The sequence below is a fragment of the Notechis scutatus genome, chromosome 8, assembly GCF_049901735.1.
Source record: "Notechis scutatus isolate UNSWTSFEM ecotype Mainland chromosome 8, rNotScu1.2, whole genome shotgun sequence".
NCBI lineage: Eukaryota > Metazoa > Chordata > Lepidosauria > Squamata > Elapidae > Notechis > Notechis scutatus.
This window is the reverse complement of record NC_142016.1, coordinates 10,688,399-10,714,659: the sequence shown is the minus strand read 5'-3', so window position 1 is coordinate 10,714,659 and position 26,261 is coordinate 10,688,399. Positions and strand designations below refer to the sequence as shown.

General features: G+C 45.6%; 1 protein-coding gene across 3 annotated transcripts; it reads left to right on the top strand.

The window, feature by feature from the left end:
- The first annotated feature begins 3,531 nt into the window (after positions 1-3,531).
- Positions 3,532-25,880, top strand: PAQR7 (progestin and adipoQ receptor family member 7). Of its 3 annotated transcripts, XR_015750442.1 has the most exons (3): positions 3,532-3,690; positions 18,450-19,577; positions 25,530-25,880. XR_015750442.1 is itself a non-coding variant. In XM_026676029.2 (2 exons), exon 2 carries the CDS (start codon positions 18,468-18,470, stop codon positions 19,524-19,526), a length of 1,059 nt encoding a protein of 352 aa, XP_026531814.1. In that variant the 5' UTR covers positions 3,532-3,690; positions 18,450-18,467; the 3' UTR covers positions 19,527-22,643. The 3 variants fall into 3 exon arrangements, 2 of the variants coding, with proteins under 2 accessions (XP_026531814.1, XP_026531813.1); XM_026676029.2 differs by lacking the exon at positions 25,530-25,880 and having other exon boundaries at positions 18,450-22,643; XM_026676028.2 differs by lacking the exons at positions 3,532-3,690; positions 25,530-25,880 and adding an exon at positions 4,062-4,141 and having other exon boundaries at positions 18,450-22,643.
- Positions 25,881-26,261: the final 381 nt, after the last annotated feature.

Genomic DNA, 26,261 nt, shown 5'->3' with positions numbered 1-26,261 from the left:
ACAGGTCTTCCTGTAATCAAGCAAAGGTAAACATTTTCTCTTTGCATATCTTTCGTATCTTAGCCATCTGATCTTTCATAGCTGAAACTTGTCCATTGTCTCTTCCATGTCTTTGTAAATAATGAGCAAATCTTATTGGATAGAAGTTGTAAATACTTTAATTATCTGTGCAGCTTTTAAGTGGTGTTTCATTTGCACCTTTTAAATCGGCCAGTTTTGTCCTTTCTAAGTGGATTCACTATAGCCATTCTACCTCCTTGTAACCTTGGTTAGCTCCATTAGGTCTTCATGATAATGCTTGAATGTCCCTACCTTGAATGAGATCAAAAAATAACAAGTTAGTTATACAATTCCATGTTATTTTTTAATCTCATCTTTTTCTATCTATACTTCGTATACCGGCGTATACAGAGATGTGGTTGATATCTGATAGGAGCTATGGTGGTGCAGTGGTTAGAGTGTAGTACTGCAGGCTACTTCTGCAGATCACCAGCTACCAGCCGTTTGGCAGTTCGGGTCTCACCAGGCTCAAGTTGACTCAGCCTTCCATCCTTCCGAGGTCGGTAAAATGAGGACCCAGATTGTTGAGAGCAATATGCTGACTCTAAACTGCTTAGAGCACTCTAAACCGTAAAGCACTGGGAAGTGGTATATAAATCTAAGTACTATTGCTATATGAAAAACATGAATATGCAGTGAAGCAGATAGCTACTGCTTGGTGATGCTATTGATAGGGTTACACTGGTTGTCAAAGTTGTACTAGCTTTTGGTGCATTTCCAAGTGCCATTCAAGGTACTGATTGCTACTTCTGAAAGGGAGCAATCAGCTTGGGGCTTGGCTATCTATAAAACCACCTTTTGTGCACATGGCCAGAGTGGAGGAGGGGGACAGACAGTAGGCATTCTGTATGGGACTCTCCTGTGACAGACAAGGATGGGCTCTACTCTTGTGAACTTGAAGAAGCTGAGAAAAACCTAGTTCTTTGGAATGCCTTTGGGTACCGATTGTCAAGTCACTGGTGGTGGCTTTAGTTTTGATAGTGTATCATTTTCTATTTATAATTGTATAAATTTTATTATTGGTGTCTGGGCTGCCTAGAGCTGTCTGGATTGAGGAGGTGGAGTAAAGTCATAAAGAAAAAAAATCATTCATTCTACAGTTTGCATCTGGAAATGTCCTGGATGACAGGATTGTACTTCATCATCTGTCTCTTATTGTGCAGTCAATTTAATTTTGATATTGTATTCTTAGGAAATACCCTTATATAGAGTCTACAGTTATATTTCTTGAAACAGGTGTTTGCAATAAACAAGCAATTGTCTTCACAAAATTCTGTTATTCTATCTATTGCATTACTGTGTTTACACAATCCAAATCTTCCCACAAGTCTATGTTTCCCCATTCCTCCTTTTGGTTTGGTGCCTCCAGATTTACTGGTAAAAATCTGCAGACATATTTTGTTGTAACTGTTTTAGCCATATCCATACAATGTGTAATGTTCGTATATGTTCACGGTATGTGGGATGTTGGACTTGATGGCCTCATAGGTCCCTTCCAACTCTAAATCTATGTGTTTGTTTCACAATAATATTGTAGTTTGCCATTGCCTTTTCTGGGGTTGATTTTGAAGCTACTCAGCTGCATTTTGTTTCCTCTTGTAAACTGCTTCCCATTTGACTTTACCTGCAAAGCGGAATCCCTTGCTCCATGCAGCATTCCTTTCAGCCTCACTGAAGCTACCAAACTTCCCACCACATCAAGTGGGAGAAGAAGGTAATTGTCATTGTTTTTCCTTGTGACAATGGCTGCAGCATTGTATCCCAAGTTTACCTGTTCTTTATAGGTTGGTAGCTTCTTCATAAACATACCTAGGTGAGAATGGGGTGAGGTGTGTAGAAGGTGTTTGGTTAATGACACCAAAGGAGAGTGTAGATAGGCTAGGGGAGGCTGATTGTAATGCAAAAGTACTCCCAAGATCAGTGCCAAATGTTTGGATGGCAGGATCAGAAGGTTGAGTGATGTGTTGGTATTTGGCTTGGGGACCAGCAAAGAGTTGAGATTAGGTTAGTGGGTAGGTGTGAAATAGAGCAGGACAGACAAAGCAGTTATGGTGGTGATGGACAAGTAGAATAAGGCAAGGGAATAAGACTTTACTTGGGGAAAGTGAATTTGATGTTTGGTATTAATGCCACCTTCCAGGGCCTTTCAGAGAGGCGTTTGCCAGTTTCATGAGTGGCATTCATTGTAAATCAGGGTCAGGGTGGAAGGGTAGCTATAGTCATCTGAGAAACCCTTGGGATCTTCAGAGGCCCTGCTCCTGGGTATGAAGCCTTGCTTGTCAAACGGCATTCCCAGCTCTGCCATCCAATATTTTGCTGGTATTCCTGTCCATGGTATGTATTGCTGAAGTCCACTGCTTCACCCTTGGTTCATATGGGACTGGCTTCAGCTCCTCCTGCAGAGAGGAATCATGCCGAAAGGGACTTTGATGTGGATTCTGACCATATGTCTCTTGGATCATTCACTTATCAAAGCTTCTACAAAAACTTGGTGATACCACCGTTTCTTTTACCAGCACAGCTCCAGTCTCCACCCATGTTTTGGAACAGCCTTCCCTAGCCTGGCTTATCTCTAGGCATGTTGGCTTACAACAAAGAATGTTTCTCGTCTGTTAACAGCCAGGCTGGGAATGACTGAAGTTGGATTTGATTGGACTCAAAATAAATGTTTGTGCCACTTGAGATAATTGAACAGATGCCTTTAATAGGCATGTTCTAAGTAGCACCAACTTAGCTGGAAGCAGCATTCAAAACTAATGGTTTTACTATTTATTTTAATCAAATTGTGTGTCTTCACATAACAAAGCAGTCTAACCTTATGCGGCATGTAGTTGCCGAAATGTCTAGGGAGATTCTCAGTCACCCAGGTCATGATTGTCCCAAAGGTGCTTTTTCAAGAGGCAACTGGACTTTCTGGTTTTTCTTTGAAGACATTTTACTTCTGAAGGAGTGAAACGTCTTCAAAGAAAAATCGGAAAGTCCACTTGCCTCTTGAAAAAGCACCTTTGGGACATGAGTTGCCTAGTCGTTGGTTCAGCTCTGTATGCCTTGTCAAGATCTGGGCAGGCCACAAACAGTCCCTAAGTTTCTCCCCTTCTCAAGAGATGGCCCACTACAAGCATGACCTCCCTTCTACCTTTTGCAACCCAAGAGAGAAATTCCAGGCGGATAGACGAAGGGCCCGGTCTCCGATTCCTCTGGCTCAGGTTTTGGACCCAAAGGAAGATGCTGGCCAGCGTTTGGCGCGCTTCCTTTTACCAGGAGGCATGAAACAAGCGGGAAAGGGGAAAGCTGGGACGGATGGCGCTGCGTCCTCGCCTCCTCTTCCCTAGAGCTTCCTCCCCGGGCGGGTGGGGGGAACGGACCGTCGGCCTGCAACCTCCAGGGGGCGCAGGGCCGGTCGGAGGCGGCGGCGGCGGCGGCGCTGCTTCTGTTTGGTTCGTGCCCGCGCAGCTGCGTGGGAAAAAGGAAAAAACAGGTGAGGCGGGTCTCCCAGGGAGAGGCGGCTCTCTTGCCGCAGAGAGGCGGCCTTGCCCTGCGAGACCGGGGCCCTTCTCCCGTTCCCGCTTTGGGGCTTTTCGCAGCCTTTCGGCTTTCCCACCCAGCATCCTCGGGAAGGAGCAGGAGGAGGTCAGTAAAAAGGGGAAAAAAGGAGGGGGGAGGGGGAACAAATAAAACCAAACGGGGAGGGGGCGCATCTGGAGGAGGGGAAAACTGGGACGCTGCAAGCCTCCCGGTCTTGGCGGGGGAGGCGAGCGAGTTGCACGGCCAAAGCCCCATCTGTTTCCAGTAGACGATGCCCGGGCGCCTTAAACGCGCGTTTTGCACTCGGGGTTGTTCGGGCGTCCTCGTGCTTTCCCTAAAACTATGAAGGATCCCAGCCGGGGCGGGTCCGCGCGGAAGAAGCCAGCCGCTTGGAGTTGAGGGGGTGGGGGTGGGGGGTGGGGCTGAAGCGAGGCGAGGAGGAGGACGGGTGTGTCGCGGGGGGGCTTCTGCTTTTCGTCTCCGAGGCGAGACCAACTTCTGCTTCAGAACTACTCCGCCTCGGGAGGAAGTCAAGAGGCAGCTTCTCTCAAAAGAGGTATGTTGGGGGCGGGGGGGGGGGAGAAGAGTGCCGTTTCCCCTTCCTTTGCAGCTCCCGTCCAGTGGGGAACGCAGGGCGCTGGGTTCCAGCAGGGCTTACTTCGGAATAACCCCGAATAGGATAAGATTGTCTGCTTGTGCCGCCTTTGGGGCGTTGGAACTTTCGCTCGTCTGTTGCAAAGTCTTGCCAGAACTCTGCTGGACTATAATAAGGTCTGCTACCCTCAGCGCCACCCTTGTCACACTCAATAAACGGGGACGGGGGGGGGGGGAGCAGCTAAGTGCCCTCCTGATACCTTTATCTTTTTTCAGAAAGAGGCGGGTTTTTTTGCTCAGACCAGTACAAGTTTATTCTGGGTGGGGGCTGTTTGGTTGCTCCGAGCCGGTGTGTAGCTTGGGACTCTTGAAAACAGCTTGTGGAGAAGGTGGCTCTGCCTGGCTTTCTGGGACTTTAACCAGGGGTCTCCACACCTTGGCAGCTTTAAGCCTGGAGGACTTCAACTCCCAGAATTCCCCAGCCAGCTTTGGGAGTTGGTCCTCCAGGCTTAAAGTGGCCAAGGTGGGAGACCCCTGACTTAAACCATCAGCCTGCTTCACACATTGTCTAAGCCACTGTGTGATTTAGCCTTAGCTTGTTTGTGTACAATCCAGCCTCAATGACTTTTGAAGTCTCTCTGGAAGCAGACTGGGCTTCTCGACCACGGGGAATCTGGGGAGGAAAAATGATCCCTTTCTTGGCCTTTCTCACTTGGTAACCTTTTGATGTGGGCAAAAGTGGTGGGTTGACAACTATTCCACCCTTTGTTGGCTGGACATTCTGGCAGCTTGTAATCCAATATATTGGGAAGGCTTGGAAAAAGCTGGTTAAGCTGGAGACACAGAAGAAAAACAAACTACAACTGGGAAAATTTCAGTGGCTTTTTTAATGCTGCTTGAATCCCAAACCATGTTTATTAAAATCAGAAGGGGAGGGGCAGGTGCTTTTGAGTTTGTGCACAAATTCTTGAATTGCTTCTAAGGAAAAATTCAAGCACACACAAAACCCTCCTTTCCACCATGTAGAGTTATGTAACTGGGTGGTGCTCTTCAGAGCTAGTCTGCCTGTTTTGAAAAAGGTGCTCCTGTCTTAGTGGTGATATTTTTTTAAAAAAATTAATCGAATGGCACTCAAATCTGCCTGTTGCCATATAAACTTGGGTGGCTGTGGAGATTATGAAAGAAAGCTGCAGCTGATGTTTCTCCTCCACCTTCTGCTTATATTACCAATAAATAATATACTTTGAACACCTTCAAAGAATAGCATTCGCCTATCCCAGAGGACCTTGGGAAAAACCCCTCATAGGTGGGTAAAAATGCCAAATCTAGTCTAGACATTTGACTGATTGGGTGACCAGACATAATAACAACAATAATACCCTTCCCCCCCACTCTAATAGTAATAGAAGTGGCACAGGGAGGATTATTATTCAAAAAGCAGAAAGCTGTTCCATTGTCAATGACATGGTAGAGCATGAGACTGGGAGAATGTGCTGACTTTGGTTCTGGGTGTGCTTGCTTTTTAATTCAGTTAAAGGGATCGCCCCCATTTTTTGCTCCGGTGGTTCAGTTTTATAAAACAGACTTTTCTGCTCCACGGTTTTTGGGATTTAAGTCTACTACCTAAGCCATCTCCTCAAGTAGGCTAGGACTGCAGCTTTCCAAATTGCCAGTGGAGCTTTCGAGAAAGGTGGATGAGGCCAACAGAACGATATTAAATTGGCCCAGAGAAAAACAAAAGTTGAGGATGGAAGCAGTGGAAGTCAAAATTCAACTCATCTGGGAAAGACCCTTGTTGATTTTTCCCAATCATGCAAGTACATCATGCAAGAAACCAAAAGTATGCTTTAATGTTATTCATTTTATCATTTATTTTTGATCCTTTATTATTTTTACAAATAACTCAAAACAGTGAACATACCTAATCTTCCTTCCTCCTCCCATTTTCCAAAACAACAACCCTGTGAGGTGGGTTGGACTGAGAGGGACTCACCCAAAGTTCCCCAGCCAGATTTTATACCTAAAGCTGGAGTAGAACCTAGTTATTATACTGCATTGATGAGAAGGTGCTAGAGAATCCCAAGGAATTTCAGAAAGGGAAACCAATCTTGGGTTTCCTAACAAATTATTAGTGATACAGAATAATCTTCTGTGGGTAGAATATAACATGACATCATAAAAAATATGATGTAGATCTTTAAAAAAATCTTAGAAAAATCACAGCACGTTTCAAAGCACTGAACTAACACTTTCTTCTTAATACGCTAGTTCTCCATCTGTAGGACAGAATGTAGTGTGTTTTCTTCTTTGTATACTAGTCCTCCATGTGTAGGACAGAACGTAGCATGCTCAAACCATGTTCAAGGGCCGGAGAAAGTTTGTACAGATTGTACCACTGATTCTCAGCTCCTTGCATCTTGCCTTCCACCTGTCACTGTGATCAAAGAACCTGGATCTTGGTAGAAATCTGAGAAACTGGTACTTCCATGGGATTAGCCAGCCCCACCTGTGCAGGTAGAAGGGGCATGCTGCAGTGCAGACCCAGTCAGCCAAGGAATCTCAGCTGATGGGGTCCAGAAGAGCCTTTTCTATCATGGCTCCTGCTCTCTGCAGTAGATCTGACCCATTCCAGGTCAGATCTATTCCCATCCTTTTGGCTTTCCGAAAGGCCTTGGTCATGGCTATGCCAACTAGTCTGTCGCCCCAATGGGGTGTGGCACATTGGCACCTGCACCCTGCGTGCACTTTGCTCCCCCCTCCATTCTCCTTAGTTTTATTTTTACTGACTTTTTAAATTTAAGACCTTTAGTTATTGTTTGAATGTTTTATGCTGCATTCTATGCAATATCTGCAAGCTGCCTAGAGACGCCTTTGCTGGGATACAAGCTGGACAGACAAACAAACAAACGAATGAATGAAAGTTAGTTCATTTTCCTCCAAATATACATACATGTTTAAGCATCCTGTTGTTATGTTATCCTTTACAGCAAGCTTTCAAGAGTTGATTCGAGTTTCAATTCTTTACCTTGTGGCTCACCTAAACTGTTTCTGAGTCTTTCAGTGAGATGCGTGCTGTTAATTAACAACCACTGGTGTACATAACAAGGTTGGTGTTTTCCAGATGAGCTTTACCAGAACCTTCAGTGTCCTTGGTCTTTGAATATTCTGTTTGGAGCATGTAAGATTTGACCCCAAGCTAGCTGCCATTCACCCCTTCATGGGGCTGCCGGTCTGAGCCAATTTTCGACTATTTTACCTGATTATTTCAATTCACACCTACAGTGATAGGCTTTAAAGATCTTTGCTGGTTCTTTTCTTGTGTTTCCTTTTTTTTGGGAAGTGCCGCTGAGTTCAAATTAAAACAAACAAGTGAATGTGATTAGGATCATGGGAATGAATCAAGGCTTGTGCAAACATGTATGGCTATATTGTGGCAAGCTTTTAGCTCCCTGCAGCCTTGTTTAGAATGGGACGTTATGAATCAACTCTCTTATTTTTTTCCCCTAACCTCTTCTAGATAGTGTCTTTTGTTACAGCTGTTTTGTTAGGAGGTTGCCAATTGAGCAAATACAGGCAGGCAAGGAGGAAAATCTGTGGCATGCAGGGTTTTCACATCTAAAAGATATCGCAGTCCCTGTTTTATACTGAGAGGTTGTCACCTTTAGAGCCCTTCATGGCTTAGACGTGGATTGCCTGAAGGTCCATCTTGTTGTCATTTCTACCTGCCCAGTTTGGTCAGGCAGGTTGGGTCTGCTGCGGGTCCCATCAGCTAAGGAGTGTTGGCTGGCAGGATCTAGGAGAGGTGCTTTCTCAGCCTTATTTCTGCCCTCAGGGAACCTTCTTCCTTCAGATATTAGCATAATGACCCTTAGCCTGCTCACCTTTTGCAACATCATGGAGCCTTCTGTCAGGTTTCCAAGTGATGAAATCCATTTCAAAAGAAAAGAACAAAGTCCATCTTCCAAGACAATTTCTTTTATTTAGGAAAGCATCAAATTGGCAAAGTCCGTGGTAATTCCAGATCTGACACAACTCAAAATTACCCCACAATATTAGAAGTTAGAAACAACCCCCAAAAGTCACATTCTCCAATAGAAGTAATTCAACATTGCTTGATGTCATAAATCTCCACCTCAAGGGGCCTAAGTATAACAGCTTGTTTTCCCACGGGAAGAAGAATCACTTCTAAATGACTCTATCTCCATTCCTCCCCCCTTAGGAATGTGGCAAGCCCGAAACCCTTCCCCCATAACTGCCAAAGAGAAAGTAAGAAAAAAGAATATATACTAAGCCTAACTAAAATGGCTACCCATAGATCAATTTTGGGCTTGACAGGCTGCCCTCCCTCATTTGAAAAGAAACCGCTGCAACGACATAAAATACACAATTGACCCATAGGTCAATTTCGGGCCTGATAACTTCTTTGTGTGTCCAGGCCTGGGGCTCCTTTTCCTGGCTCTATGACCATCCATAGTAACAGTTTTACTTGGTGCTGAGTATATTTGTTTGCTATTGTTTTAATTGCTTTTATGTTTTACCACCTGAAGTCACTTGCTGAAATGCTGGCTGTAGATCAAGAAAGATCCCAAGTAGAAAGAAACAAATAGCAGATGATGGGAGAGACCAAGCCCCATGTATCAGCATTGATGGCCCTGGCACCTTCTGGACACATGAGGACCACACCTCTCTGAGTCAACCCAGGTTGTGTTCATAGGACAGGCCTGGCTACCTGATTTTCAGTTTCCGTGTAAAAATGGGGTCATGGAGTAGTCAAAGCTGCTTGATTTGATTGGCACACAAAGCTACAAGAAGCCGAACGTTTCTTGTACTGTTAATATTGCCCTCCAGTTGTTATCGAAACCAGCTTACCAGATCCAGTCAGACAAGACGGGAGGTAACACTTATAAAGTTTTAGCACGAAGGGCCATTGTGTCTGCTGAGCCCTTCTCAACCTGGTTAAAGTCTGACCTGCATGGGCGTTAACTGATGCTGATCGGCTTTGACCAGTTTTTTCCAGTGTACCAAGAAAGAAGGAAGGTGAATTTCTGAAGAATCCGAGGGAGGAATTATGCAAAATACATTCCACGTCTTTTTCTGAGCGTGTGAAGCAAAGAATGGGAACATTTTATAACAACCAGAAGGCGCCATTAACTGTGCAGAAAACATTCAACTGCACATTCACTGATTTTCAGTGCGTAGATTTTCTTGCTGGGGGAAAAAAAACAAAAACAAAATAGATTTGTTAGGACCTGTTTAAACCCATCCAGAAAACTGAGTTCCTGACTCTCAAATAACCTCCTTGCAATACCAGATCCAGCCAGGGGCTCTCCAAGAAACTAGATAAAAAAGAAATGAAATAAAAGGACACACACACACATCCGAACCACTCGATAGTGAGATGGGTTGCACATAAATAAAACAAAATAAAACAAAGCGCAGCCCCCGTCCACCAAAGACCCCAATCTTAGCTATGGATTTTAATCACCAAAGACACAAGTGAATTTCCCTTGGCTGCGCTTGCTGGATTCAGAGTAGACTTTGGGGTTATTTTTCCTTTTAATGTGTTGCAAGACCGTCTCTGTTATTTCATGAAGCGCTCAGTCAGATGAAGGATTGGCTTGAGCACTGAATTAGCCATCTCTGGCAGGAGATGAAAAGCCGCCTTTGAAACTGGAAAGCAGGGGCGACATTTCCAGGGAGACTAAGGCTGATTGTTGTTTTGTTCAAAGGGAAATCAAAACCAGGGATTTTTTAAATAAAAAAAAAATACTCTATTTCATTGGAAAAATATTCTATTTTTTTTTTTTTTTTGTCAAAAATACAACTTCCTTTAGAGGTCTTTCATGTAGCTAATTTTACATTCAGAACACTTAAGATATCCTGTCCCGTGTGTTGGCTATTAAATCATCCTAAAGTTTGCTGGTGTGGATTTGGACAAATAGAAACCCAAAGTATATTTTTCAACAACACCTACTCAGGAGTTAAGGTGCAGATATCCTATTTCCGATTATGCAGGTTCCATTTTCAGCTGCCATATAAATAAACGCCTCCAAACCAGTGGTGGGATTCAAATTTTTTTACTACTGGTTCTGTGGGCTTGCCTTGGTGGGCCTGGCAGGGGAAGGATACTGTAAAATCTCCAGTCAGAGGCAGTATTTGCCGGATCTCTGAACTACTCAAAATTTCTGCTACCGGTTCTCCAGAACTGGTCAGAACCTGCTGAATGTCACCTCTGCTCCAAATTGAATCCGTAGACCTCGCCAGAGTTGGTATTCAACAGGTTCTGACCAGTTCTGGAGAACCAGTAGCAGAAATTTGAGTAGTTCAGAGAACCGGCAAACATCACCTCTGACTGGCCCCGCCCCCATCTATTCTCTGCCTCCCGAGTCCCAGCTGATTGGCTGGGTCTTCTTTGGTTGCCCTGCACAGGAGAACAGAGCTGGAAAGCAGGTTAGTGGGGTGGGAAGGGAATGGGATTTTGCAGTAACCTTCCCCTGCCACGCCCACCAAGCTATGCCCACAGATCCGGTAGTAAAAATGTTTGAATCCCACCACTGGACCTCACTACCTTTTGTACAGTAGGGAACATGCAAAATACTTCCTTGGACTTTTTCATGAATGACGTCGTATTCCTGGTATGCTCATTAACCTTTATCCCACACTCTGTTGCTGTGCAGGATTCTATACAGAAGACGATCTTCTGTTTGAGCACCACCACTTTTAATATAAAACTTGAGTGTAATTTCTATTTACATAACCCTTAGTGGGTGATGTTTGAGAACAGAAAAGAAAAAGTTTTAAAATGAATATAATGTATTCAGACATTTTTGTTAGCCATTGACAATTTGTTCCATTCCTAATTTCTAAGTACCACTCATCTCTACTGAATTCGAAAAGGAGACTAGCGAAGAGTGGTAGGAGATGACCAGGCTGAGCCTGAGGGAGGGGTCAAACACGTCATCAGTCTTGAGTCCCTTCACTCCCACAAGAGATCTAAGTCCAGCCCTCCTTGAATTCCTGTGACTTTTATCTAGCGCCAATTTGCTTGGACTGTTAATAGTTCAGTTTCTTGTAGAGAGCTTAAACTTGCAATCAATCTTTTATTGCCCATTTGAACTGCCTGGATCCCTTGATCTCCCTGGCCTTTAACAAGAGAGATTCATACACCTGGGCCCATCCAGGTGGATTTTGTGGTTGGTTTTTCCTTTGTTTTATAAAACGAGGGGTTTTATAGCTCTCTGGTTGCCATTTTTTGAATTATCTTAAAAAAATTGTTCAGTGATGATCAGATGTTCGGTGATAACAGTGGGATAGAATCAAGATCACCTGAAGTGTTAGTACCACAGTATAATCACTTGATAAGACCATACTTGGAATACTGTATCCAGTTTTGGTCACCATCATATAAAAAAAATGTTGAGACTCTGTAAAGAGGGCAGAGAACAGCAGCAAAGATGATTAGGGGGCTGGAATTAAAACATATGAAGATCAGTTGCAGGAACTGGGTATGTGTAGTTCCGTGATGGCGAGCCTTTGGCACACGTGCCACAGGTGGCACGCAAAGCCATTAGTGCCAGCATGTGAGCCGCAGGCAAACTCACTGCGCATGCGTGCGTCTCACAGCTGATTTTCGGCTGGTTTGAGGCCTTTTCGGCCTCCCAGAGGCTTCAAAAAAGTCTCTGCAGGCTTTGCAGGCTAAATAATAGGGCCGTTTTGTCACTTCCTGTAAACACCGGAAGTGACGAAACAGGCTTATTATTCGGCCTGCAGAGGCTTTTTTCAAGCCTCTGGGAGGCTGAAAAGGCCTCACACCGGCTGAAAATCAGCTGTGAGTCGCAGTGCAGGTAAGGGGGCGGCGTGGGAGGGGGGATTACACATGCATGCGCAGGAGGCGTACGCATTGCCTTCTGGGTGCTGGCATGCGAGTGCACATAATTTTTGGCACAGGAGCCCCCAAAGGCTAGCCAGCACTGGTCTAGTTTAATGAAAAGAAGGACAAGGGGGGTGTCATGATAGCAGTATTCCAATATCTAAGGAAGAGGTGTCCAACTTTGGCAACTTTAAGACTTGTGGAATTCTGGGAGTTGAAGTCCACAAGTCTTAAAGTTGCCAAGGTTGGACACCCCTGATCTAAGGGGTTGCGATAAAGAAGAGAGTGTTGACTTATTCTACAAAGGACCTGAAGGAAGAACAAAAAAGCAATGGATGGAAACTAATCAAGGATAGCACCAATCTAGAACTAAGGAGAAATTTCCTGCCAGCGAGAACAATTAATCAGTAGAACGACCTGCCACCAGAAGTTGTGGATGCTCCATCAGTGGAGGCTTTTAAGAAGAGATTGGGCAGCCATTTGTCTGAAATGGTAGAGTGTCTCCTGCTTGAGCAGGGGGGTGGACTAGAAGACCTCCAAGGTCCCTTCCAACTCTGTTATTCTGTTCGTGTACCTTCTTGCCCTGTGTTAACCCCTAGAGGCTGCCATTCACACAGCATGTTAAACATGGTTAGTTTTAATCATGGCTTCTTTTTAATTGCTTTACAACAACAGGGGTGGGCAACTATGGCCCCTTTATGACTTGTGGACTTCAACTCCCAGAATTCCTGAGCAAGCCATGCTAGCTCAGGAATTTTGGGAGTTGAAGTCCACAAGTCATAAAGGGGCCATAGTTGCCCACCTCTGCTTACAATGTTCCATCAATCCAGCCCGTTTGGTTGGAGATCCCATGCTGTGTGTAAAGCTGAAAAACAGCTCCCCTAAGTACAGGTAGCCTTCAACTTACAACTATTCGCTTAGTAACCATTTGAAGTTACAAGGGTGTTGAAAAAAACGACATGGCCCTTTTTTGCACGTTTCCCTCCGCTGCAGCATCCCATCGTCACATGATCGAAATCCAAATGGTTGGCAACTGGCCTGTATTTACATCGGTTGCAGGTCATGTGATCCCCTTTTGCGACCTTCTGACAAGCAAGGTCCATGGGGAAGCCTGATTCACACAACAACTGCGTTATTCACTTAACACTGCAGTGGTTTCACTTAACAGTATGGCAAGCTATGGCAAGACAGATCACAAAATGGGGCAAAATTCATTTAAAAGCTGCCTTGCTTAGCAACTGAAATTTTGAGCTCAGTTGTAGTCATATATCAAGGACTACCTCAGCGGTGGGATTCAAATTTTTTTTACTACCGGTTCTGTGGGCTTGGTGGGCCTGGCAGGGGAAGGATACTGTAAAATCTCCATTCCCTCCCCATCCCACTAACCTGCTTTCCAGCTCTGTTCTCCTGTACAGGGCAACAAAAGAAGACCTAGCCAATCAGCTGGGACTCGGGAGGCGGAGAATAGATGGGGGTGGGGCCAGTCAGAGACAGTATTCCGAACTACTCAAAATTTCTGCTACCGGTTCTCCAGAACTGGTCAGATCCTGCTGAATACCACCTCTGCACCCCCGCTAACCTGCTTTCCAGCTCAATTCTCCTGTGCAGGGCAACCAAAGAAGACCCAGCCGATTAGCTGGGACTCGGGAGGTAGAGAATAGATGGGGACAGGGCCAGTCAGAGGCAGGATTTGCTGGTTCTCCAAACTACTCAAAATTTCTGCTACTGGTTCTCCAGAACTGCTCAGAAGCTGGACTACCTGTAGCTGTTTTGAGTGTGCTACGTGAAGACAGCCAGCATGTCCTGCTTCTCCTGCGCTTCACCAAGCCTGGGACTCATCTTTAGGTCTTGGAATCCAGAAACTGACGTCTTGCTTCCAACATTCTCTGTTGTGGCTCTGTTGTTTGGGGTTTTGCTAGTGTGTGTTAGGTGGAGAGATTCCTACCCCCACACCCGTCCCATGCGCTTTCACCCTCCTTATCATACTTACGCAGCACTTAGGACCTCCCTTTCAGCACACATGGTTTGTAGCCTGATAATGTTTGGGAAGGGCCATGTTAGCTACAAGATGGCACATCAAATATGCAAGTTGGTAGAAGCTTTACTGGATATCAGACAGCCTTGGCCTAGTGGTCAGTGCATTTGTGGGCTCGTCTTTGCCATTAAGCTGTAACTCACACATATGTTCTTAAAAATGTAAAAAAATAAACAAACCCTACCTTCCTATCCCTTTTGACCAACTCCATTGTTTGTCTAGCCCACTTTATCTTGTCCCAAGCACATTTTCCTGATTTGTATTTGTACACTGTTGCTCTTATTAGTTTATTTAGAGAAGAAAAGCAGATACAGACAAAGGCATCTGCAAGAAAGGAAAGGAAAAAGATGGTGTCCTTCGGTCCTTCCGCTAGTAGACCAAAGCAGAAAAACAACACACACACACACACACACACACACACACACACACACACACACACACCAGGAAGGCCAAAACTACTTTTACTGAGATTGGCTGTAATAACAGAATTTTGCAAGTCTGATTACGCTGGAGCTTTTACTTCAGTGAATTAGGGATTTGCTCTGCCTGGGCTTCTGCAAGATGTTATTTCCTTGTGGACTTAAAATATGCTTCAGACCTTTGTGCCAGGAAACCGCTCCTGCATATATCTCCATCTAGGTCATATTCCGCCCTCTTTACACCTTGCAATCTAAGCTCTGCCCCCTGTGCACAATGGACATTAAAAAGCAACAAGGTCACAGTTTGCATCTTGACTTTCTTTGCTTGCCTCTTACAGATATGCTTGCATAGAACTCAAACAGAAAGCTAATACTTCCTACACACCTAATAAAACAAATGAGCCCTATCTCACGGGAATAAATCAAGATGTCCTTTGAAAATCCTAGGGCCTTTTATGGCAGTTACCGCTGCACCAAATATAGTGAAGTCTCCTAGATATTTCTGCAGACCAAAAGAAAACACTCCTCTCTTTCTGGCCATCTAAAGTGGTTAGTTAGCAAGAGTATTATTAATAAAGGTAGCACCATAATCTGAGGAAGTCTCTTAATCATCCTCTCCAGAATTATGGAAAGTTGAATGAGAATGCTTTCTTATAGCAATAGCACTTAGACTTATATACTGCTTCACTGAGTCCTCATTTTACCCACCTAGGAAGGACGGAAGGCTGAGTCAACTGTGAGCCTGGTGACATTCGAACTGCCAAATTGTAGGCAGATGGCAGTCAGCAGAAGTAGCCTGCAGTACTGCATTTAACCACTGTGCCACCACAGCTCTTAAGGGAGATGAAGTCTACGTTCTTAAAACAGATGAGCATTATTATTATTATTATTATTATTATTATTATTATTATTATTATTAGTTTATTTATAGAAGTAAAACAGATAAAATCAAGGGCCTCTGCAAGAACGGAATGAAAATAAGATGGAGACGTGAGATTGGATTATTCCTACTCGCCTCCCGTTGTATGGAAGCCACCATTACAGTTGTGAAGAACTTGACTCCTGTATTTTTGCTCTAAAGTGACCCTCTTGAGCCCCCGAGTGAGGTGAAGCATAACTGTGTGATGAACGCGGCTTGTGCCTTTACCCTTCCTTACCAGATCGTCACGTGGTCAGCCCGGGCAGCCTTTCCTCCCCCTCACTCCCCAGATGTGTCTGACTGTCCAGTCCATCACCTGGTGGGAGTTGGGAGTCCAACACATCTAGAGCAGGGTCCCCAACCACCGGTCCGCGGACCGGTACCGTCCGTGGAACAAGTCCCTGCGGGCCGCTGGCTTGCTAGGCGCCGCCATCTTGTTTTGATGAAAAGTGCTTCCGGTGAGCTTTTCCGGGAAAGCTCACCGAAGCACTTTTCATCAAAACAAGATGGCAGCGCTTAGCGCTCGTGAGCTTTCCGGGTAGAAAGCCATTTCTACCCGGAAAAGCTCACCGAGCTTCAAGGCGCGCCATCTTGTTTTGATTAAAAGTGCTGTGAGCTCACGGAAGCACTTTTCATCAAAACAAGATGGCGCCGCCCAGCTGATGTCGACCGGGCCGCGCCATAAAAAAGGTTGGGGATACCGGGCCGCGGCGTAAAAAAGGTTGGGGATCACTGATCTAGAGGACATCTGATTGGGGAGAAGCGATGCAGAGAAGGCGATCGTTATCCGCCTGATGCCATCATCACAGTCACCCATCTGATTCTTGGAGTAAATCTCAGTCGGTTTTTAGCACCTGGCAGATAGTAAAATGTAACCCTGACCCAGCTCCTTCCCATCCAGAAAGTGCAGCCTGAACAAAGAAGACCTTTGAGGAAGTCACCAATCTACTTCTTGTGTTGTGCAAGAGGACAAAGCTGCCAGGATAAATATGATGCCTGGCAATCATTTTCAAACTAGGGAATTTGTTTTTTGTTTTTTAATCTACCGGAGGTTTAGACAGACTTCCTGAACAGCAGTTAAAGAAAAGAGCCTTAGAACTAATTCTTCTACCCAGCCAGGCTGCTCCTGAGTGGCGCACCGGGCACATCGCATTCTCTCTGCCTGTCAAACGGCCCACAGCAACACGCTCATGATGCTGAAAAGCTTATCTGGTCTCACGGCTGCCTGGTGAAAGACTCATCACGTGCATTGTAGCTGATGCCTCCCTTAGCCCTGCACATTTGTCTTCTAGCTAGGAGAGGAAAACAAGTCTAGAGAGAGAGAGAGAAAGAGAGAGAGAGAGAGGAAAACCAGCTGTTAGGTGGTGCAGATGTGCTGCAGCAGGCAGTCTTTTAAGAAGGATGAGCTCTTCCCCCCCCCCCCATCTCTCTCTCTCTCTCTCCCCTGTGGACACACAAACGCAGCCCCTGAGCTGAGCCCCTCTCATTTCTCCGGTAATTGTCTCCATCTCCATAAAGTTAGGAACCCTTTGTTTTTTGAGGTCTGACCTTGATTTCAAACACGTAGTTCTTTAGGCAAGACACACATTGATCTCCATTCCTCTCCATTGTTGTACAACAGGGATTTCAAACTCAACTTCATTGAGGGCCACATCAGGGTTGTGTTTGACCTTGGGAAGGGGCACGGCCAGAGGGCGAGGCCAGCTTGACATCACTCATGTCGGGGTGCCTGTGATGGCCCAAGCGCTCTGCCAGTGAAAATGGGCTCCCGAGCTCCGTTTTCGCCTGCGATGGCCTCCTGCAACCCTCTGCCAGCGAAAACGGAGGTCGGGAGGGCCCTCCTGAGCTCCATTTTGGCTGGCAGAGGCATCGTGGGCTGGTCCTTCACTGTTTCCAGGGCAGCCCCATGGGCCAGATCTACGCACCCCGCGGGCTGGAGTTTGACACCCCTGTTGTACAGTATCCTAAGCAGTATTTTATCATTTGTGCTCCAGGGAGGTTGTAAGTAATTTTGTACAGGTATTCCTCGACTTAACAACAGTTCACTTAGTGTCCGTTCAAAGTTACAACAGCACTAAAAAAGGGGGGGGGAATTTCTCAACATTTTTCACGGTTACGACTATTGTAACATCCCCATGATCATGCAATCAAAATTCAGACGCTTGGTTCATACTTGTGAATGTGGCTTAATCCCAAGGTCACGTGGTTACCTGTACCATCTTTTTGACAAGCAAAATCAATGGAAAAGCCAGATTCACTTAACAACCAGGTTACTAACTTACCAATCGCAGTGATTCATTTAACAACTGTGGCAAGAAAGGTTGTAAAATGGAGCAAAACTCACTTAACAAATGTCTCGCTCAACAACAGAAATGTTGGGCTCAATTCTGCTTCGTACATGGAGGACTACCTATGTTGGGTGCACGTCCACCCACCTGATTTACTCATTCCTTACTTATGTATCTGGGTTAGATCTGTGCTCACCAACCTTCTGGGCACCAGGGGCCATTCCGTGGACCCCTGGATTAGGTTGTTCTGAAGTTATGCAATTTGACAACTTAGAAAATTTAGAATTACAATGGCTCCACTAAGCCTCCAATTTCTGACTTTTCAAGTCTTGCTTTCAAATGCTCCAAGTTGTTTGGGATAAAACCGAAAGCCGTACACCATTTAGCACCGTTCCATGTTACTGTCTTGAACTTTGCTCTTCTTTTTTTTTTGCATTCCTGTTTTGGTTGTATCCAAGCAGTGTAGTAGAGGGTGTGTTTACTTAAAAGCAAGTCCTGCTGCGTTCAGCTAGGCTTAATTTCCAGATGAAGAGGCACCAGGCTGTCGCAGTCTTAAGTTCCTGCCGAATTGTGTTTATGTGTTGGGGGGGGTGTGTGTGTGTGTTGATGCACACATCTGCTTCCTCCCAATGGCCTGCTGGCCCACTGACTTCCGTTATCCTAGAATGCTGATCAAGATCAATCCCGCTGGCTTTGCTGTGTTCTCCCTCTGAATGTCTTTTTTGCCTCCCTCTTCAAGGTCTCTCCCTTTCCTGTCATGGCAACGATTGTATCCGAAAAACTCAGCCACCTCTTCATCAACCTCCAGCACTTGTGCAAAATCCCTCAACTTCTGTCCAAGGCCTTGCCTGCTCCATCCTGCACAATGGCAGCCTCAGAGGTGCCTCAGCTTTTCCGGAAGCCCTACATCCACGCCGGTTACCGACCCCTCAACCGGAGCTGGACCTTCTACTTCCTGTCCCTCTTCCAGCAGCATAACGAAGCGCTCAACGTCTGGACGCATCTGCTGGCGGCTTTCATGCTGCTGGGGCGGTTCTGGCAACTCTCCCAGATAGTTGATTTTGCGGGCGACCTGCACGCACAGCCCTTCTGCATCGTGGCTGTGTCTTCCATCATCTACTCCACCTTCAGCAGCTTGGCTCATCTCTTGCAAGCCAAGTCTGAGTTCTGCCACTACACGTTCTTCTTCATGGACTATGTCGGGGTGGCCACCTACCAGTACAGTAGCGCTTTGGTGCATTACTACTACGCCATTGAGCCAGAATGGCACGCCTGGATCTCCAGTTTCTACATTCTGGGCGCAGTGGGGTTGGCTTGGTTGTCCTGTGCTGGTTCCTGCTACGCCAAATACCGATGCCCTCACCTCTCCCCTCTGCAGGGCAGGCTCTGCCAGGAAATGCCCTCCGCGGTAGCCTATGCTTTAGACATCAGCCCTGTGCTCCATCGTATCTACACCTCCACCATCTCCGGGAAAAATGACTTGGCTGCTACCTACCATAAGTGCCACGTTTTGTGCTTCCTGGTTGCAGCCTTTTTTTTCGCCTACCCTTACCCCGAGAAGTGGTTTCCCGGGAAGTGTCACTTTGTTGGACAGGGCCACCAGCTCTTCCACATGTTCCTCATGCTTTGTACCTTCATCCAGTTAGAGGCGGTGCTTATCGATTACCAGACGAGGCGGCACATTTATGCTGACCTGCATGGCGACCTCGCTCCCTTCTTTTCCATCATGTGCCTTGTGCTGATGGCTTGCTGTAGCCTCACAGCCCTCTACATGATGGTCAAGGTCAAACACAAAATCTGGCCAAAGCGGGACTGAGCTAAGGGGACACACCAGCTGCTGGGGATTTGCCGCCAGCTTCTTCTTTAGGTACTCTTGCTCCGGGAATGTCTCTCCTGCTGTCATTTAGGAAACTGAATAGGATAGCTAGCTAATGCTGGGGTCTTCCCCTCCTCTTGCACTGGAGATCTTGCTTGCGGGTTGCTCTGCCCAGGCAACTGAGATGATAAGTTGGAGGTTGCATCAGAAAGGAAGTGACCAAACTCTTTGGTGGAAAAGGAGTTCGTGTTTTGTTTCCTGGAGGGCGGTACTGTAGCTCTGCTGTCTCCGATTGAAGGGAGAACACATTGTTGGTTATACCTCTTAGAAGCTACATCCATCTTTCTTGCATCTTTCTTGAATCAGAGCTGGCAGCCTTCGGGCTTTTAGGAATCCACTTGGTTGTTATAAGAGTTCCCAGATCCACAAACGGGACCCTGGGCCAGAGGGATCAGTTTAGGATCCTTCCTGAGGCCCGGAACTGGTTCTGAATATCAGAACTAGACGGAGCAGCCCAACGTTCATCCTGGGGTTCTACAAACTTCCTCCATTTCAGGCAGTGCTTGAGAGAGAATGGATGGAATGGTTACTTTCACTGCTGCCATTTAAAACAGACGTCAGCCTATCGGCCATGATCTACAGAGAGAAATACTTGCAGATATCTTTTTGGTCTCTTCCTTTTTTAAGTAGTGGAAGAGCTTCCTGGAGGTAGATTAGAGATGGCACTTAACCAGCACTTCCCCTGGAGGAGAAGACTTCCTAGCCTCCATATTTTGAATAAAAATAGCTCTTGCTCTGGGGTTCACTGATTTGGGGTTTTTTTTGTTTTGTTTTGTCCAGCACCTTTGCACTATGCAGTCCCAAACCCCACAATTCTATGCCCTACGTCAGGGCACTTGTGCAGCACTGGTGCCTTCACGGATTGCCTTCTGCAATATCCAGACGAAAGCATCCTTCCTGGTTTTGGGAAAACCATCTAGGACTTTTGCTTGTCTACCATGAGCCAAGCCTTGGGGAAACCTGCCAGGTAGACACGTGCCTTCAGAAGAGCATCTGTCTACCCAAAACTTTGTATGTGGGAATGATTTTACTTGTGATGTTTTTAAATGCAGTGGTAAGCTTGTTTGGAGAGGAGAACCTGGGACGACGCTGGACCTCTGTGGGTCAAAGTGAGTTTTGAGAAGGGGGAAGAGATGGGCTTTGACAACTAGCGTTTTCAGAAGGAAGTCCATGCAACTGTGGTGGGTTGAGCTAACAGACCTTAAAGCAGTGCTCCGGAGACCCCTCCCCCCCAATTATCTATGGGCTCCTTCTATCGACTTTAATCATCTACCACCCTTGAGATTTATTCTTCTCCTCTAGTTTTTTTTTTTTTACACAGAGATTAGGCTTCCTTGTCACCTATAATCTGCCCTTTTCAAATGGCAATGCCAAGAATTGAGATTGGCCCTTCTCACACGGCAAACGTTTGTGATGCCACCAAGCTGCATTTGGAGATCCCTTCCAACTCAACCAGATTGCACCCTGTGAAATTGTATACTAGGCATCATTTTATTGGGCCTCTCGAGTGTATCTTCAGCCTTCTTTTAAAGCCCTGCGTGCGTTTGTGGCGGTTACGGGATCATATGCCAAAGAACACCATGTCTTTCTGAAGATATGTTCTTCTTTTGGACTATTCCAAATTCCAATGCATGCTTACTGGTAAACAAGTAAATAAGCTTAACCCGAGTGTCACTATATTCACAGCTTTTAAGAGGAGCGAGGTTGCATCTTCCATTTGCCAAACACATGTCCTATTTTTCCCAAGAGAGTAGAAATTAAAATCCCTAAACAGAGTCCGTTGAGAAATAACTTGGGGACTCTTCATAACGGGTTGGCTCTGGATGGTCTGTTTATTTCAGCTGCAACCCCGCACGTACTGATAGGGGCTCAGCCGTGCTAAATTCCCTGGGGCCTACTTCTGTGTAAACAAGCATGGGAGCGCATGACCAGCTTCCACTGAATGCAGTGGGATTTAGCTTTGTCCCAACTCACTTTTACCCCATTTTTGGTTGGTCGAGATCCAAACAGCAATTAGTTACACTAGCATTCCCCAAATTCCTGGGAATGATTGACACTGAAGTCCCAACACCTGTGGGAATGCTAGCCGAGCGACACACACACGCTGAGACACGGTGCGGACAACGGTTGCAGCATCAGGACTCATCCTAGGTTTTCTAAGTGGAGCAATTTGATGTGGTTTGACCTTTGCAAAAAGCTAATATCATGGTTTGATATTTAGAGCACAGGTGGTCGTACCTTTGTTTCCTGGCAGCCCTCGCCACCTGCTTTGTGTCCAAATTTGAGAGTGTAACTTGCCAGAGTTGGGGGGGTATCTCCCCCACCCCATAACCGATGACCAAAAGTAAGCTTAAGATAAGGTTTAAAAAAAACCCACCACCTTTACAACTCATAAAGGGAAGAATCGAATATCTGGGTCATCCCTGTCTGTCAAATACCTGATTCACCTACGAGATTTCACCCCCTCCTCTGTATTTTAGCTTTATCCGTCTTCCAAAAAACGAGCCAGCTCTGTGGGAGATACATTAAGCCAGTTGGAAGTTTATCTTGGTGCCTTCGACCTCAACAATAAGAGGCTTTGTGCTGTCTTCTCTTCCTCGAGTCCAAAGATCTGGTGACACGATCACGAAAAAGCCTGAGTTTCAATCTCCTCATGAATTCAGGTTTTTGGGGGAAGATCAGTTAGAAAAATGGAAGAGCGCATGGCAAGGAGGAGGGGGAGGCCAGAAGCTTTTGCTGCCAGTTTAGCTTTTCCCAGGCTACGAACCTTCTCTTGTCCAACCTCCCTTCTCCATCAGAATTACAAAGCTTCCTAGCCAGAATGCTTTGGACTGGATGATATTTATGCATGTGTACGTTTGGGCTGAAATCTTTCTACCGATTGTCCTGGATGCTGAACGATGATTTTTTCAATCACACGGCAGAATTTTTGTAGAAAGGAGGTCTGGATACATGTGTCTGTTGATTCTTGTTTTCTCGTCTCTCCTACATTTTGTACATGTTAGTGGGCTTTGATGCCTCCACTTATTTCTATTAAAAATTTTTATAAGCCAGATATTCTAACCTTTTGCTTCATTTTTATTCCTTACTACACCACAACGCCTTCCTCCGTGGGGAGAGGAGGGGGTGCTGGAGCCAAATGTTGCAGCAGTGAGAGAGGAGGCTCCTATGCATACTTGCAAGTCCATATATCCCATTCTACTACAGACAGAATTCAAGGAATGATTATTATTTTTCAGTCTTTGCTGGGCTATTGTATGTTTGTTCAAAAATAAAAAAAAAATCTTTTTTTTTTTTTTTAAAAAGGAGAGGGCTGCTGGGGGTGAAACATTTTGCCTACACGGAAAGGACTGGCTTTTCCTATGAGTGGGGGACCAAAAGAGAGGAGAGGAGAGGAGAGGACAGTAGGAGGAGGAAGGGAGGGGAAGGAAGGAGAGGAGGAGGAGGAGGAAGAAGGGAGGGGAAGAGGGGAGGAGGAGGAAGGGACAGGTAGGAAGGGGAGGAGAAGAGAGGAGAGGAGGAGGAGAAGGTGAGGGGGGAAAAAAGGAAACAGGAAAGAGAGAGAGAGAAGGAGGAAAGGAGAAAGGGAAAGGAAACAAAAGATCTAAGCATTGGTATTTGTCCTCTCCTAGAGAGGATGTGAACAGTGAGGCAAGAGTCCACTCAGGGCTTAAGGAGTACAGAGGCGTTTCAGCATCTTCCTCCTATTTATTTTGCTACAACTTCAGCTGAATTAAGAATGTGAGCAGAGAAAGAGAGAGGGTGGTAATAGCAAAGAAGGCGTTGCCCCTCATCTCATGAACGAGGGTGTCTACCTGAGCACCTAGACCCTGCAGTTTCAACCGTAACCCCTTTCAAGTTATGGTCTTCGAACTCTCACTAGGCTAAACCTGACTCACAATACGCTAGTTTGGGATAATGGGAGTTGTAGTGAAGCAACATCTAGAGAACCAAGGCGGAATAAAAAATAGAAAAATCTAACATAAGAAAAATGCAACACGCAAGTTCTTTGATATTTGCCCAAAGAAATTGGGACACGTTTGTTAACTCTACCGAATTCTGGGGATTTGTATTTGAAGACTGGCAAGATACAGGTAACATAACAGTGTTCAGAAAAAAACTTTCTGTTTTGGAGATAAAGTTGTTTCATTGTCTGATTTCAAAAATGACACTTGTGGCTTGCGGATTCAGGGGCTTGTCTGGAATTTTTGCTGCAATGTGACCACATTGCTGGGCATCCTTTGTTGCTTACTCTAAATGTCGACACACAACGTTGCATAATATGTGTGTTTAAATCAACAAAAGCACTGCCTTGTCTTCCTTTAAGAGAAGCAGCTAGATTAAGATCTTCAAAGCCGGGTCCTCCTCTACATTCTTTCAATTTTCCAGATTGCCAAGTGTGGAAGGAGAGAAAAACAAGCCTCAAATCATTCAATGCACAAAAGCAAATAACCAAATGCCCTACAGAGGAGGCAGACAATGCATGGTTTCCGTTGTTATTAAAAAAATATTAATAATAACCAGGGAAGTAACAAAACATTTAAGTTCCCAGAAAGGCCAGGGACGGTTTCTCCAACTCTGCAGTTTAACTCGTCCTTTCGACAAGGACGAGTTTGGAACTAGGAAATCTTGTTAATGCAAAAATACGTCTACTGCTCGCTGAGAAAGAATCTGCCTTCTTCACTGGTGGTCCTTTGTACTTAGTTTCCTCCAAGGGGGAAGTTAGGACTTGCTTGAACGAGAAAAGAATCTGCTTTCCTTGTAAATGATGCAAGGTTGAACATGCAGGAGTTTGCAGCAATTGTTACTCAAGTTGTGGATATTTTTGCATTTTTTTTAATGTTATCCTGCCTTTATTACTTTGCAAGAAAGGCCACGAACATATACAATACTCCTCCCTCCCTCTACATTCCCCACAACAATACCCTGAGAGGTGAGTTGGGCTGTGAGAAGAACTGGCCTAAAGTCACCTAGCCAGCTTTCATGCCTAAAGCAGGACTAGAATTCACAAATCTCCAGGCCTCTAGCCTGGTGCCTTAACTATTTAGACCAAACTGGCTTTCCTAGTGAATTGGACTGGTGTTTTTTTGACTTGCTCTTCAGTCCCGTTGACTTGTCAAGGAAAATCAGTCTTGCTGTGCTGGTAGCTTTCAGGGTGGCCCTCTCTCCATCCAATGGTCTCCAGGAGTCTTGGATTTAAACTCCCATAATCCCCAGCCCTGTTGATTAAACATGATGGCACTGAAGTCCACGTCAGAGAAGAACTTCCAGCAGGACTGTTGCCCCTCAGGTCTTGGAAACCTGGAGGCCCAGGCTCTTCACTCAGATGGAAGGGGCGTTTCCCAAAGGGCCTTCGCTACAAAAGGGCTGCCTGCTTTGATGCTTTTAAAATGTCCTCGTGAGCTTTTCCAGCTGCCCCTGGGTGCCTGGAGCCAGCGGTCATCAGCTCAGATCCTCTGTCCTTGCCGGGCTCCTCAACTGAGCAGCCCTGAAGATATTTGGCGAAGGGCTGAGATCAAGGCTGAAGGGCCTTCCGTTGCAATCCAGAGTGTTTCCAGCTTCCCTGGAAAAGTCCGAGTGGCCTCTCTCCCGGCTCTCGATCTTGATGACCCACTTTAGAATATTTACGCACATTTTGTGCTAGATAAGTAGGCACAACTATAAGCTTTTGTACTCTGCTATTAAGGTTATGAATCTCTCTTATCTGAGGTTTCCTGATAAAAAACAACAACACAATGTTCTCATCGTAGGGCAATTTGGCAAAGTTGTCTGCAAAAAAACCTCTTTTCAGCTCTGGCTCTTTCTCTAGTCGATGATCTTGGGGTCGAAGTGGATTAAAAGGTGATGTTTTGGGAGATCTTGGGCTGCAAATCTCCTTCGTTGAGTAAGAGACCGATATGCTACCCACAAACCCTTCCTGAAGTTCTCTGTTTCTGATTCCAGCTGGTAGATTTCAGAACAACAGTGAGGGAAAGATGCCTCATTGTATATACAACAGCGGAGAAGAGAATGCCTGTTGGCTGCATCAGATTAACAGGAATGAATCCCTGACTTCACTCTGCATGTCAGCCTTCAAGATCTTCTACCTTTGCTTTGCATCTTTCGGCTGCCATAAGTAACAGGGGGAGGAGGGGGGAAAAGTATGGGAAGCGAGCTGGAGGTGATACAAACTAGTATTGTATAAACTGAGGGGGGGGGGAGTACATTCTTGCTTAGGTTTCTATTTCTTGCTTAGCCTTTTCTTCTCTGCGCAGCTGCAAACCTTTATCAAAGTATGCCAAGGTCAACTGACAGAAGCCTCATCACCACCTGGAGATGTCCACATGATGACATTCACAACTTTTAATTGGAAGAACCATTTGAACTATTGGGGGTGGGAACATTGCCATCACTTTGTATATGTGATTTACGCGCCTATTTCCTCAGAGTCAGAATCCTCTTCATTTCCAGTAAAAGGTATCTTTTCTCTAATTAAAAAAGTCTAAGTATTTCTTTCTTGGATTTTGAATGGAGCACCAGCTGACACTGTAGCTGTCTCCGCTGGAGGAGAACCGCCCCATGGCTTTCCTCCCCCTTGTGTCCCTCTTGAGTAGCCTGCAGACCTTCTTGTGACTCAACATGCAAACACTTTTGATTCTGAAATGGCTTTTGACATGCCAGCCACGCCTTAAGAGA